The sequence below is a fragment of the Zeus faber genome (genome assembly GCF_960531495.2).
Source record: "Zeus faber genome assembly, chromosome: 17".
NCBI classification, from domain to species: Eukaryota; Metazoa; Chordata; class Actinopteri; order Zeiformes; family Zeidae; genus Zeus; species Zeus faber.
The window spans coordinates 9939230-9954439 of NC_137204.1; the positions used below are offsets into that span (position 1 = coordinate 9939230).

At 42.8% G+C, this 15210-nt stretch overlaps 1 protein-coding gene across 1 annotated transcript; it reads left to right on the plus strand.

The window, feature by feature from the left end:
- Positions 1–120: 120 nt before the first annotated feature.
- Positions 121–12815, plus strand: hip1r (huntingtin interacting protein 1 related; the record flags this gene model as incomplete). Its single annotated transcript, XM_080018356.1, has 33 exons — positions 121–201; positions 493–556; positions 820–962; positions 1150–1206; positions 1336–1416; positions 1520–1596; positions 2025–2086; positions 2232–2372; positions 2450–2507; positions 2584–2659; positions 2928–3062; positions 3593–3715; positions 3805–3988; positions 4074–4162; positions 4285–4401; positions 4499–4600; positions 4691–4885; positions 7692–7802; positions 7886–8080; positions 8174–8321; positions 8703–8789; positions 8890–8997; positions 9091–9227; positions 10516–10626; positions 10786–10844; positions 10975–11005; positions 11127–11189; positions 11593–11693; positions 11790–11895; positions 12009–12132; positions 12223–12284; positions 12398–12768; positions 12806–12815. The coding sequence occupies 33 exons, from the start codon at positions 121–123 to the stop codon at positions 12813–12815; spliced, it is 3609 nt and encodes a 1202-aa protein (XP_079874482.1).
- Between the last annotated feature and the right edge of the window lie 2395 nt (positions 12816–15210).

A 15210-nucleotide genomic window follows, 5' to 3' on the forward strand; every position in this document is an offset into this window, starting at 1 on the left:
AGAGCACGAACGGGGAAAGTACTAAAAAAAAAAATATATATATATATATATATATATATATATATATATATATATATATACTAAATTCGTCCATCGACCGTTTACTTGGGACTTTTCAACATGAATAAAGCCAAAAACAAAAGCGACAACAAGAGCGAAAAGACTTTGGCGGCAGAGAAAGAGCAGTTTGGGAAACAACAGGTGAGTTCGTTTAGAAATTGTTGAAATATAAGACAATTATAGTATTTCATTTCAGCGACTCCCCGTAGCCGCATATGTGTGTCAGTACGGATCTGTTCTTCATTAAATTATAACTTTTATTTATTTATTTTTTTTGAAATCCAAATATTTCAACTAGTTTGAACCATTTCTATACGGGGTGCAAGAGTGGGGTCATTTCCTCAAGCGGCTTGGAAGTACTGTCGTGTTCGTCGCAGTCTCTTCAAACCGTCAATGGTCGTTGATCTGTCGCGGCTCCTCCGTCTCTTCCAGCTCCACAGCATCAGCAAATCCATCACTCCCGGTGAAACCCCGCTGAAGGAGAAGTATGTGCGGAGTATCCTTTACCGCCTTGTTTACAAATGTCTTGAGATTTGCGGCTCAAATCACCGCAGCTCTGAAAATAAAAAAAAAAATAAAATAAAAAAATGTTGGCGGGTGAAATTAATAACTTCCTCATGCAAGTGCCGTACATCTTTGGCAACGCAATATTCGCCCAAGTCGATTGGACTGAAACCGGAGCTGCGTGTCAGGCATGTTAGGCCTACCATGATAGTTTCTTGCTGTGCAGTTTTCTGAATTTCCTTGACAGCCGTGAAGACATCATCATGGGCACACACAAGGAGGGTGGAGCCGCCACCTTCTGGTCCTACATCCTCAACCTGCCTCTGTCCAGCAATTCCATGGTCTGTTGGAAGTTGTGCTACGTGCTGCACAAAATCCTGAGGGATGGACACCCTAATGTAAGCATGAGCCCCCCACATTCGAGTATACAAATGTCTGCATCAGTAAAGTTACAGATCTCAGATCTTAAAAAAAACCAAAACGGTTTTCTAATGTGGCAGCATTCACAATAATACTGTCTGAGTGATTTTTATTATTATTAATAATAATAATAATAATAATAATAATAAACTATTTGGCATACAGGCTGTCAGGGATTCCAGCAGATATTGCTGCAATGTCAAAGATATGGGCATTCTCTGGGTGAGTACGAGTGAGCGACAACCCGTTCGGAATCATGAAAGGTCATTTAATTTATTCAATAATCAAAGCATTCCATTTTTTTTTCATTTTGTGTATTTGAGATTTCAAATTCCTCGTCTTTACCTCTAGGGAAATCTACACGATCGCTATGGACACATTGTGGCCTTATCTGCGAAGTTCCTCTGTCTTAAAATGGAATTTCATGTCAAGGTGCACAAATATATCACGCACAAATGTATTTGTCATATTTGGAGATTTCTAACAAATATTCATCTAAGTGATGGAAACTGAATTGTAAACATCTCTACCACAGCACAAGACAATCCCGGGCAACCTTGAAGCCAGTGACGAGACTGTGGAGAGAGAAGCAGGAAGTGACAAGAACAAAGTGTAATTTTTCCAATTCTACCATTGGTTGTTGTTTGACAGCCGCTGCTTGGACGTGCCGAACAAATAAATCCGATATATAGTATACTTTGTATGTATTTAGTATATACTGTATATAGTGTGTACTGTTTGTTTATATATGTATGTGTGTGCGCGTATGTATGTGTAAATATATATATATATATATATATATATATATATATATATATATATATGAGTGTATATATATATATATATGAGTATACTGTATATATGTATACTATATATGAGTATACTGTATGTGTGTATACTGTATATATATGTGTGTGTGTGTGTGTGTGTACACTATATGCGTGTGTATCTATGTGTACTGTGTGTGTGTGTGTGTGTGTATACTGTATATATATATATATATGTGTGTGTGTGTGTGTGTGTATATATATGCATTGCAGGTTGGATATGACACAGGAACTGCTGGAATACATGGACGCTGGACTGAAAATGGCTGACACGGGTTTGTAACAGCATCAACCACACCTTTTTTGCAGATACAATTATAGAATCTCCAAGCTGAGGCGCTCTGGTCATTTTTGTCTATTAATTCTTTTGTGTGTGTGTGTGTGTGTGTGTGTGTGTGTGTGTGTTTTTCCTCTAAACAGCTTTGAGGCAACTGGATGCTAGCGGTGCAAAGTCCACCACTGTGGCTGGGCAGTGCAGACTGCCACCTTTAATCCCGCTCATCCTGGACTGCAGTTTTCTCTATCACTTCAGCGTCAAACTGATGTTCAAACTTCACAGCTGTGAGTGATAGATCTGTGTGGTGAGGTGTAGTGACCTGAGGTGAAGATCTAAATCACTCATCTCCATTGCCTTCAAGGTATTGTGCACGAAGCCCTGCTTGGACACAGAGAGCGATTCAGGGATCTGTTCGCCAGGTACACTCTCATTTCTCAACAATAAATTCTTAGGTCCGCCATGGATCTCATATCTGACGTTTTTATTTTTCATCAGTCTCACGCAGTTCTTCAACAGAGCCAGAGAAATGGAGTACTTTAAAAGTAGAATTCAGATCCCGGATCTACCAGATGTAAGTCGTGGAGTGAAGGAGTGTCAATATCTGTGTCTTTCTATATGCTGTATGTGTGAACCATTTTGGAACAGGTTCATTTTATCTTCATGAGAGGTAGAATATTATAATAGTATAAACAAGGGGCAAAGACCTTTGGGTAATACATACATACATTGAACATAATTCAATATTTTTGAGACATGCCATGAGCCAGAGTTGCCATGACTGTGTTACATTACATCCCCATATTGTTCTTGACGACTGCAATATTTTGCTTGTTATGTAGTCACCTCCAAACTTCCTCCGAGCATCTGCCCTGGCAGAGTATAAGAGGCCGGTGGTCGTGATTGCCAATAAGGAGCCTCCTGAGGAGGAGGAGGTGGTGGAGCCAGAGAGCAGGGAAACAACACCCATGCCACAGGTATAGTCAGACTCAGTGCATGGATTAAGCACTTTTAGGGGGCGGTTTCGCCACTGGTGTTTAATCCAGATGTGGACAAAGATAATCCTACTTAAATTAATCCAGAATTTAAAAATGCCTTTTTGAGACGTTGCTTAATTTAGGATGAATTAGTTCAAGACAAGGAAGTCCTAGACTAAGGTAATGAGGGACTAGTCAGCTCCTTCTGTCTGGTCTTAGTGCTGGTCATAGTCCAAATCAACCTGGTCGACCTAGAGGCCACATCCATTTCCCAAAGATAAACCTGCCTTGAAGGCTTCACTTAGACCTGGATTAGCTCTAATCTACCTTCTGGAAGTCAGATTTTAGTCTTTGGAGTATTTGAAACCATGACTGAGAAAAGGCCAGCTCAGTTAGTCCAGATTAGAAGTGACTTTGTCTATATTTAGGCCTCATCTCTGTCCGCGAAACCACCCCATAATGTATAAGCCTTACATTTCCACTTATTTAATTTTTTTCTTGGCCGTTAACAAAAATTGTCGTTGTCAAAGTACTACATGCTCAGCCAAATCGGAGTTCCGGAGGCCGAGACGGAACAGAGAGAGACGGAAACGGAGAGCCTGAGGAGAGAGCTCGACGTCCTCAAACCAGAGCTGCACCTCATCAAGACGGAGGTAATTCCTGCGTCTGAAACAGAGATATGGTACGGTAAATCTCGCACAGACAGCTCAATCTTTCAATATTTGGACCCTTTTTTGATCAGGCGAAGCGATGTGTCACCGAGTTGAAGTCTCAAGTGAGCCATCTGTACGCCGACCTGGAGGAGCAGCGCACCCACAAGCAGATGGCTTTGGTGGAAAATGAACGGCTGCGGATGGAGATGGAGGGCTTGCGCTGTGCCAGTGCGGCCAATGCCGGGGCGCAGATCGGATACAAGGAGGCCGACAGTAAGTACAAGATTATAGATGATAGATGATGAAGAGATGATGTTATTCGTCCCCCCTATTGATATTCTCTTCTCTAAACACAAAGTCAGGGCGCAGGCGGCAGAGGTTCACTTTTCCCAACTCAAAGAGCGACACGCAGAGCTGGTTTCCAGCCACGCCGACCTCATGAGGAAGGTAAATCAGCCCTTCTTGTGAGACATGGCTTTTGTTGTCCACGTTTCAGTTGCCCTTGTGCATGATTATGCGTTATATGCAACTCAAAGTATTCAAATTTTTAATTTGTGTTATGTTTGCAGAACGCTGAAACAGTAAGGTTGCTGTCCAGCACGAAACAAGACCATGACGATTTGCTCAGGTCCAAGCAGCAGCTATCTGCTGAGTTGAATCTTCTCCATCAAAACAATAGAGGCCAGGTTAGGATTTAAACCATTACCACTCCTCGCACAACACAATAATAATAATAATAATAATAATATCCTTAGTATGAAATAATGTACCTTCCCATATCAGGCGAATAATCAGCAGCAGGAGATTGAGCGACTCAACAAGGAGCTGGTGGGGCTGAGAGCAGAGCTGTCTCATCTTCATAACGTACTGGGAAACAAAGAGATGGTACGCCGGATGGAAGAAGGGACGAGAAACTATAAAATGGACACACCCTTTAACCTTGTCTCACTTTCTTTTTGGTATTTTGCCCTTCAGGAAGGTTCCCAGCTGAGCGGCACACTAGCGGGGCTTCAGGCTGAGAGGGACATGCTGCTGCGCTCCGCCAGGGAGAGGGACGCGGAGCTCTCCGCTCTGAGACAACAGGCACAGCTCCAACAGAGCTCTCTGGACCAGGAGAGAGACAGGAACAACAGAGAGCTCGAGTCCTTGAGGGCTCAGCTACAACAGCAGGTTTGGACCAGGAGCAGGAGTTCAATTTACACATTAAAACTGCCCTCTCCAAAAAGTCATAATAACAGTAAAATAATAATAATAATAAATAAAGCTGCAGGCAGCTTATACAGGGTCCATTATCGACACCAATTACAAATTTTGGAGTTCCCATATAATGTAGCATCAGTTTGTGCTGTCGCTCGTCTTTACATCAGCATTACTTCTTAAATGAGTTGCATTTTCTGAGTTCCCACCGAACGCAGCATCGGCTCATGTAATGACCTGGTGAGTCCTGGTGACACCCTAAATTACTAATACAAGGATACACTTGTTATGACTACCCTGAAAATGAGAAGGTGGCGGTCTACTACCTGTAGTCCACAAAACATTCCATTCAACTTAAAACTTTCGGGACTGAAATAAGACGGACACGATTCAGACCTGTTGCTCCGGAGCTGCAAGCGAACTCCATGTGTGAAGACACAAACACGGAATATGTTTTGGACTCCTTCAGTTTGCGTGTTACGACTGGCCCGAATGCCACAGAAAGTAAACGGCAGGGGGTTAGAGGTGAACAGAATGTGTTTATATTTACATAAAGCGCAAAAGAATAAAATATCAAACTAAAAGTCTGGCCGATGTCAAGCAGGTAACACAATACACACGCAGTTTGTAACGACGATGGAGTCTACACCGCGCAAGAAGCGAATGGACGTTTGGAACCACAACCTACACATTTATAAGAATTGGATGATGATGTCACAAATCGTCTCACTCCACAAACTCATCTCGCTCCACTACCCGACCGAGTTTTCCAACATTGGCGTGTCGGTGGTGCACGAACGTTTGGCTACTTCCGGTCATATTTTGTTGTGTTTTTCACTTCTTCCTGCTCCGTATGTGAATCGATTTGGATGAAACTTGAACCAGGAGATGTCTGCAATGTCCTGGTTCTGATGACACCTCAACCGTGTCGGTAGCTGCAGCGGTCCTCCTGTTCCAGACACATTTAGCCCGAAAAGTGCCAAGGAGAAGGAAAGTAATAAAAATCCGAAGAACAATAGTGTTCTGTGCCTATGGGATGGACCCCTAAAAAATAAGGCTGCAGGTAGCAATACACAGGGTACAGGCTTAGTCGTTTTAGACACAATTACAGCTTTCAGAGTTTCCATAAAACACCTGTAGCCGTTCCTCCTGCAATATGCTGCCCGAGTGGCGTTTTCAGGGCCCTCCGACACAGGTGATGGGGTTGAAAACACCAGTTTTATTGTAGAGAGTGGGCAAGGTGGAACAAGCCTGGAGCAGATGGAAAGCAAGTCATGACAAGGCCTCCTCTCCTGTGTGTGTGGGAATGTGGGTTTTACCTGTTGCTATTTGATTACTCTAACAAGCGTCAGACGTACAGCAACCCTGATCATGGGCCCAATTGCCTAGACCCAAGACAGGTGTGGCGGCTCGACACCTCCCCCACACCAAAACATCATCACTTCGTATCGACACCAATTACAAATCATGCTTTGCTCGCCATTACAATTAGCATTACTACAGCATGTGTTACGAGTTACAATTTTCAGAGTTTCCATTGAAAGCAGCATCAGCCAAGGTAATGTGCGGTGAGTTCTCAGAGTCCTAGTGGCACGCAGAATTACTACTACAAGGTATTGTTATTACTTTATCCTAAATATTAGAAGGTGGCTGTCTACTACCTGTAGTCCACTGAGTCCCGCCTCACGATTCCATTCAAATGGACTGAACACTGCATGTCCCTCAGAGCCATTTAATCCCCTTTTTTTTAAACTTTTGGGACTAAAATAAAACAGACACAATTCGGACCCGTTGCTCTGGTGAAGCTGCAGGCGAACTCCATGTGCAAGGACACAAACACAAAATATGTTTTGGACTGTTTTAGACTCCTACAGTTCCTGTGCACTTATGTGTGGACCAATCAGGTTTTGTAAAACGCAGCATGCGCAGCCCCGGCTCAAGCTGTCTGTCTAGATGTTGCACTCGCAAGTGCCTGGAGGGGAATGAGTTCCGAAAGATGAAGTTTGGACTTATATAATGTCGGATGATGATGGCACAAAGCTGCCCGCTCCTGAAAACGAATGAAATGACGACGGTTTTTCCCTGACTTCTGCTCCAAATGTTTATCGATATTGATCAAATTCAAATGACAAGACGTCTGAAATGTCCAGGTTCTAATGAGACCTCAATCACGTCTGTGCATTCTGCCGTTGTCGTGTTTCAGATACTTTTAGCCTGGGGGAATCATGTATAAAGAGAATTACAGGGAACCCAGAATTGAACCTTGCGGAACACCACACTTGACCTATCTTCCTGTTTGACAAGTAGGAGGACAACCAATTTAGAGCAATACCACAAATACCCACCTCATGCATCAGTATATTTTTGTGGCACAAAGAGCAGCTGGTGATTCATATAAAACCAATGTTTAAGTGAATCGGGGGATATAGCTTAACTTTGAGGAGGCATCCTCAGCTTTAGACATGTTGGACTATTGTCCGCTTTGAGAAAGGTAACAGTGGCGTGATATTTAATAATGAGCTCTTACTTTTTAAATACTTTTTTTGAGAAATTAGAAAGATTTTTGTGGATTTGTACTTTTGACAGCCAGAACGCAAAAGGCCTTGCTCCCCTCCTGTGATATTTGGCGCCTGCTAAGGGGATATAGACTATTCCAAAGGTCCAACACTAGAGTAATAAAAATATTTTTTTTGCAAGTAGACGGTAAAATGCGGTCCGCAGTTTGGGGTCAGCACAAGGTAGCATTTATGCCTTCATCGTGTTTGTGTTTTTTTTACAGCTTTCCATCAACGCGCAGCAGAAATTAGAGATTGATCGACTGAGACAAGAGTTGGATCAGACCCGGGCAGAGCTGTCACGTGCTAACAATGCCCTGATGAACAAAGACATGGTGTGTGAACCACGCCTCAGTGTTACTTGGAGAGTGTGTGGCGGGGCTCATTGGATATACTGTTTAACATGTCTGTTCCCCAGGCTGGCTCCCACATGAACAGCGCCCTAGCGGGGCTCAAGGCGGAGAAGGACGGGCTACTCAGATCCATGATGGAAAAGGACGTAGAGCTCTCCACGCTGAGACAGCAAGCACAGCTCCAGCAGAGCTCCCTGGACCATGAGAGAGAGAGAAGTAGTACGGAGCTGAAGGAGTTACAGGCCCAACTGCACCATCAGGTATGTACGTCTGGTGGTCTTTGGGACCAGGAGGTGGAATGGAATTTATACCAAATTTCTGCCTGACTGAAATGATGTCTGCTTTGGTCTCAGGCATGCCGTGAGGGAGAGCTGACGCAGAAGCTGCAGGAGGAGCAGTTTTGTCTGCTCCAGTGTGCCGTGGTGGAGGCTGAGGGCATCATACTGGACGCTGTCGCTAAAGTGGATGACCCCATACACGTCCGGTGCACAAGCTCACCTGGTAAAAAAATCATTAAAATCATAGAAAGTCATTCATCCAATTAAGTAACCAATAGGTTTGGTCATTGATTTTAGCTTTCAATCCTCCACATCAGAGGTTACCAACCACCGGGCTGCGTCCCCGTTTCTCCAAACAAAGCAAATAAAAACAGGGTTTTTTTTATTTTAGATGTATTTGTTTTCCTCCGTTTCCCAATTAAATAAAACAAAAAGTGCTCCGTGCGTGACAGGAAGATTATCTCAGTCACTCTCTCACACTCCACTCAGCCCCCCGGTCTGTGAACATTTTGTGCAAGGTGGTCCAGTCCGTGATAATAAAAAGGTTGGCAGCCCTTGTTCTACATCATCCCTATTTTCCATCCATTTTCTCTTTTTTTTTCAGGCTACCTAATAAACAGAGCAAAAATCACCCTGGGCTCCATAGATAAAATGCACAAAAGCCAAATCGTGTACATTGGAAACATGAACGGTGGGTACAAATCTCTGTCTTTCTCTTGGTTTTTGAATGCCTTCGTTTTGTGTCAAAATTCAAGGTATTTATCCCAGTCAGTTCTCTCCCTCTCTTATAGATGCCAGTGGTTTGTTGAGAGCGGTCACACAGTTCTCCCACCTCGCCGCCGACACTATTGTCAACGGAGCAGCGACCTCACATTCGGCTCCCACTGACCACGCTGACCGTAAGAAACACACACGCATGCACATGCAAACGTTGTAATTATTTATTTATGTGCGTAAATATATGTAATAAAGGCAGCACCGTCCTCGCCTAGGTTTGACTGACGGTTGTCGGGATTGCGCCACCCACTGTCTTGAGTTCCTGAAAGAGCTGAAGCTCCAGGCCACCCTGCAGCGGGCAGACCCCGCTGCCATACGCTATACCATCCAACGCATCCTCCACTTGGCACAGGTTTGGAATATGACAGAATTGATTTTATTTTGATCTTGATTAGTATTCTATTACAGATGTATAGATATAGTACAGGTACTTCTCTTTTAAGGACCAACCTGTTTAACAACCGTTTGGACTTAGGACCAGCTCTCTGACCAGTCTGTATTGTACACTGTGTACAATACCACGGCGTCTCAGCATCAAGCAGCTCATCGCGCATCACCCTTTATATACTATATATATATAATATATATCTATATATATTATACTATATACAATATATATATACTATATTCTGTACACTATATACTGTATAGACTATATATACTATATGAACTAGATGCACTGTATATACTATATACAATATATACAATATACACTATATATGCTATATACTATATATACTAAATACACTTTATATACCATAGGTACTATATACACTATATACACTGTATACATCTCATCTCAACACCGTTTTCACTCTCGTTGTCTCGTTCCTGCAGTCTGTCTGTATTCACTACTCACTATGACCACGCCCCCTTACCGTGAAATAACAAGAGTCCACGCTTATCGACCAATTCACTCAACGACCTGGTTGCTTAACTCGGTCGTTAAGTAAGCAGTACCTGTAATGATAATTATGTATATTAATAATCATTATGATATTGTAATGTTGGATTATTATTATTAACAATAACTAGTGCATCTCCACAAAATGTAAGACTTTCTAAGACATTTGAATGGTACAGATTAACAAAATGGCAAGGATTCAGTTCTTAGCGTGTCTGTTCAGAATGATGGAAGATGAAACTGCAGGTTAAAGTCATACACCGTGGGAAAGACACTCTTTGTGAGTCAGTCGGAGAGCCCTGAAGCCCCGCCCCCCGCTGCCTCACTGTTGGCTGTCTATTGAAAGTTTATTAATATTACATGTGTAGCGTGTCCAAATTGCACCAATTTGACACTGCACATACTGTTGGGTCCCCAGCAATACACCTGCCCAGTGTGAAGTAGATCTAGTAGGTTGTCAAAATAATTATATAATAATGATGATGATGATAATAATAAATGTATTATTGTTTAATACTAAAAAATAATTATCATTATTATATTATTAGTAGTATATTATAATTAATATAATTATTATTCTATCAGTATGGTTATTATTATTCATAATAATAATACATGTATTATTGTATAATAATATTATTGTATGAATTTTTGTATTATTATTAGTAGTAGTAGTAATAGTGAAACTTGCTTTACAAAACGTTCTGTAAACACAATTTATGTATTGATTGTTAAGGAGTTGGAACCCAAAGGGCAGGATGTGCAGAAGGAAGAACTGAGATATGTGGTGGATAATGAGATGATCGCTACGTCCACGGCCATTGAGGAGGCTGTTATGCGCATGGACGTAAGGGCAAAGGATGCACGCACACGCACACACACACACACACACACACACACACACACACACACACACACACACACACACACACACACACACACATACACAAAAACACAGACACAGCATAATGGAACAACCTTTTCACTTTATTAACTTTATCTCTAGGAGATACTGAATCAGGCAAGAAGAGATACATCTGGTATTAAACTAGAGGTCAACCAGAGGTAAGTGATATACACTGTATATTCATATATTATAGCAACTGTGAAACTTCCAATTACTGTATATCCTCATTGTGAATTATGTCTCATTTCATACTATTAAACATCCAAATCATTTTCTTTTTCACAAAAGCATCCTTGGGTCTTGCTCAGACTTGATGAAGGTGAGACGGCGCTCCGATGAATCCGTTCCTCCCGATCGATTGACTCGATTGATCCTTTTCTGTGGAACCATTTTGAGGCTCAGATTCCATGGCACGCTCTCATTCACGTCTCTTTTTCCAGGCCATTCATATGTTGGTGACAGCAGCTACCGACTTGCAAAAAGACATCGTGGAAGGGGGAAGGGTGAGTAGGAGTCATGAAACTTAGTGTAAATGTAAAAAAAATCATGCAGTAAGATGAGATATTATTTGAAGAATATACACTTTTGCAGTAGTACAAATAATCTTATGTCAGGACCCCAAACAGCCGGTTAATCAGAATTTCCTTTTGGATTATCCAATTCCGGAATTATTTTACAAACAGCAACGATTGACCTTCATCGGCCCCCAAGAGCCGATGCCAATGTATGAGACGACAATTTCTCTGCCAGAAATGAGAAGCTGTTTCTCTATGAAGCCGAACCCGTCCTAGATGTCTGCGCACACATCTAGGACATCTATGAACTAACTGTAAATATACAGCAAACAGCAAAAGAATAAAAGGACGCTCGCAGACAGCTTTAAGAACAGACCTTTTCCTTTCACAGGGAGCAGCATCTGCGGATGAGTTCTATGCCAAAAACTCGCGCTGGACCGAGGGGCTCATCTCGGCTTCTAAGGCCGTTGGCTGGGGGGCGACTCAGATGCTGTAAGTTACGCAACTCCTCCAGAAAATGGCGAAATAATTCATTAAAGTCCTTAGTTCATATGTATTATTTTGAGTACGTGTCACTTTCTCCGTCAGAGACTCCGCTGATCGGGTCGTGTCTGACAACGGTAAATATGAGGAGCTCATCGCCTGTTCACATGAGATTGCTGCCAGCACAGCCCAGCTAGTTGCTGCGTCCAAGGTAGGAACTCAGTCGAGTTAAGATCTCCACAACCGGAATAAAAAAGGGAGTCGTTTTTCCTGGCGTCGGTTTCAAACGCGATCACTCTAGCAACGCTCGTATCTCGTGTCCAGGTGAAAGCCGACCGTAACAACAAGAAGCTCTACACGCTGCAGCAAGCCTCGCGCCACGTGAATGACATGGCTGCGGTGGTGGTCACCTCCACCAAGCACGGGCAGCAGAAGATTACCGAGAAAAGTGAGCGTTCAAAAAAAAATGGGACCGGCGGGCCGTATAACTTCTCGTCAATTCCCACATGTGATCTCATACGCCTGTCTCGCTTCGTAGGCCCGATGGACTTCTCTGGGATCTCTCTTATCAAGCTCAAAAAGGAGGAGATGGAGGCTCAGGTAGGCCATGAGGACGTGAGCTCCTTTTGTTTTGTGCTTTTACTCCACACCCAAATCGTACCTTGACCCAACTCTATCTGTATTGTTTTTTTGGGGTTTTTTTTACCTCTAAGGTCAAGGTCCTGGAGCTGGAAAGCCAACTCGAGCACGAGCGCATACGTCTCGGGGAGCTGAGGAAGAAGCACTACGAGCTGGGAAGCCCCGGCACCGGCTCCGAGGCCGAGACGGACGACACCGGCGAGAGCGACAGTTTCCCGCCGCCGCCGCCTCCTACTCTGTTAGACTCCACAAATTACTCCTATTCCCAAATGCAGCCCTACCTGAGCACGCAGACCATCACGAATACTAACCCTTTCCTGCCGCCTCAAGGACAGCCTCTGGCGCCTCCACAGCTCTACACGTCCGCGCAAACGTCCCCGGCACCCCAGTCGTACGCACCATCGCAACCCTACGTTTCTTCCCAACCCTATGTACCTTCTCTGCCGTACAGCTCGACTCCGTCAAACTACCTGACGCCTCAGTCCTATTTAGAGTCACAGTACCCTTCGCCGACATCAAACCTTCCGCCCTCGAAGCTCGTCCCCCTACCCCAGGCTCTCCCACAGAAAAGTCCGGACCTCAACAGATCGGCCCTGTCGTTGAGGAAGCCCAATATCTTTGTGAAATCTGGGAACCTCTTCAAGAGCGCGGTGAGTGCCCCTGACCCTTGACCCCTCTCCGCTTGAATATACTCTTTGTTTCATAGTGATGATGAGGTGCACACGTATGTGACGTTCTCTCTTTTTGATCCGATTCTAGTTTCGAAGAAACGACCCTGGAACGGGGGAATCCTAGCTGGAGGAAGAGCATCTGCTGTAACACTACAGCGCAACTTCCTACTGCCACGCTATCGCGGGAGAAAAACCAATGCCTTAAGATATATTCAAAATATAAATGATAAACAGCAAATTATTTTTTTACTCTGCAACATTTATGTAGTTATTGAAACGTGAGTATAATGTCATTTGGATTTTTCAACTTCTGTTTCACTAACTGAGGCCGTGTCCTTTTTGTTTTTTGTCAGAATGTTTTGTGAAACATTATAATATCATAAGATCATCATATGAGGCAAAGATTGCATTTGTTACAAATACATTTTGCTCTCTATTCCACTTTTTGTAATACCGTTTTTTCCCCCTGTATTATGACCTTTATTGTGTCTATAACACTCATATGACTTTTATTGTGTCTATAACACTCATATGACTTTTATTGTGTGACCTTTAACAGTGCTTGCACTGCGGCCTAACAGCAAGAAGGTCCTAGGTTTGATTCCCGCCTGGGGGGCTGTTGGCACCATGCTCTGGTGGGTTGCCTCCCAATCCGGGGCCTTTCTGTGTGGAGTTTGCATGTTCTCCCTGTGCTCACATGGGGTTTCCTCCATATAACATCAGTAAGGACCCCCACCAAAAACATGCAAAACTTTTGTCGTTTGACCAGCGACATTAAGAATTGGTCCCCGGACGCGTCGTTCGCATATGCTGCCCACTGCTCCTGGCTGCCCCCCCAGAGCGCAGCCATCCCAGGTGTTTAACGGACGAGCCGGGATGGAATAAATGTAGAGAACAAGTTTCACCGGCCACCATTTGAAGCACGTGTGTGTGTGTGTTGGTGGCCGTTTCAGCATGGGTGCATGTGTTGTGTTGTGTGCTGTGTGACAAATAAAGACCATTCTCTTCTTATATTCTTCATTTTAACCACTGACAATGTGTCCCCAAACGTTATGGGGTAAAAGTTGTCTTTTGACGTAAAAAGATGTATTGCAAGATAAAATCATATGAAGAATTACAAAACAGTAGCAGCTGAGAGAAACCATGAAATACTAGAGTGTGTGTGTGTGTGTGTGTGTGTGTGTGTGTGTGTGTGTGTGTGTGTGTGTGTGTGTGTGTGTGTGTGTGTGTATATATGTATATGTGTATATATGTGTGTGTGTAGATATATATGTGTATATATATATATATATGTGTATGTTTAAATGTATTTATGTATGTGTGTGTGTGTGTGTGTGTGTGTGTTGGGGGGAGGGTTTGAGCAGCTGACCTGGATCTAGGTAATTGTGGACCCAGGATCAGAGTGGCTGCATACCTGTTGCTCTTGGTTGGTCTAACGAGCAACAGGCAAAACCCCCATCCCCACACACACTAAGGAGAGCAGAGCCCTTGCTTGACCTGTGTCCATCTGCTCCGGGGTCGTTCTATCAAGCCTGCTCACCACAATAAACTTGTGTGTTTTCTACCACCCCGTCCTCTGTGCCAGAGGTCCCTGAAGATGCCACTTGAAGGCGCGTGGTAGGTACAAGGGCGACTGTGTGTGCGTGTGTGCGCACACCAATGAGTAAAAGAATGAAATCAGAAAGTTTTTTCTGACAGGTAATTTACATATACTGGTAATGTGTTCTTGTTCTGATATATATATATATATTTATATATATATATATATATATATATATATATATATATATATATATATATATAAAATAAATAAATATATATATATATATCTCCTTTATTTAACTAGATTTAAAAAAAAAAGTCTCATTGAGGTTAAAATCTCTTTTTCAAGAGTGACCTGGCCAAGACAGCAGCATAAACATTATTACAACAATAAAATCAACCAAAACAGACAGGCATATACAACTGTCATGCACTACAAACGAATGAACACAATATCCAGTCAAAATTAAATACTAGGTCAGTTTATTTAAGAAAGAAACCTAATTTTCATTTCAGCTTGGTGACGAGGTTTTCAATGTATGAATTAAATGTTGACTTCTGATGAATAACTATAGCTAAATATTTATATGTTGTGACCATTTCAATATAAATCCCATAAGCAGTTGAGATCTTGAGCAGATTAGATGTTAACTTTTTGCCCTTTGAAAATAGCA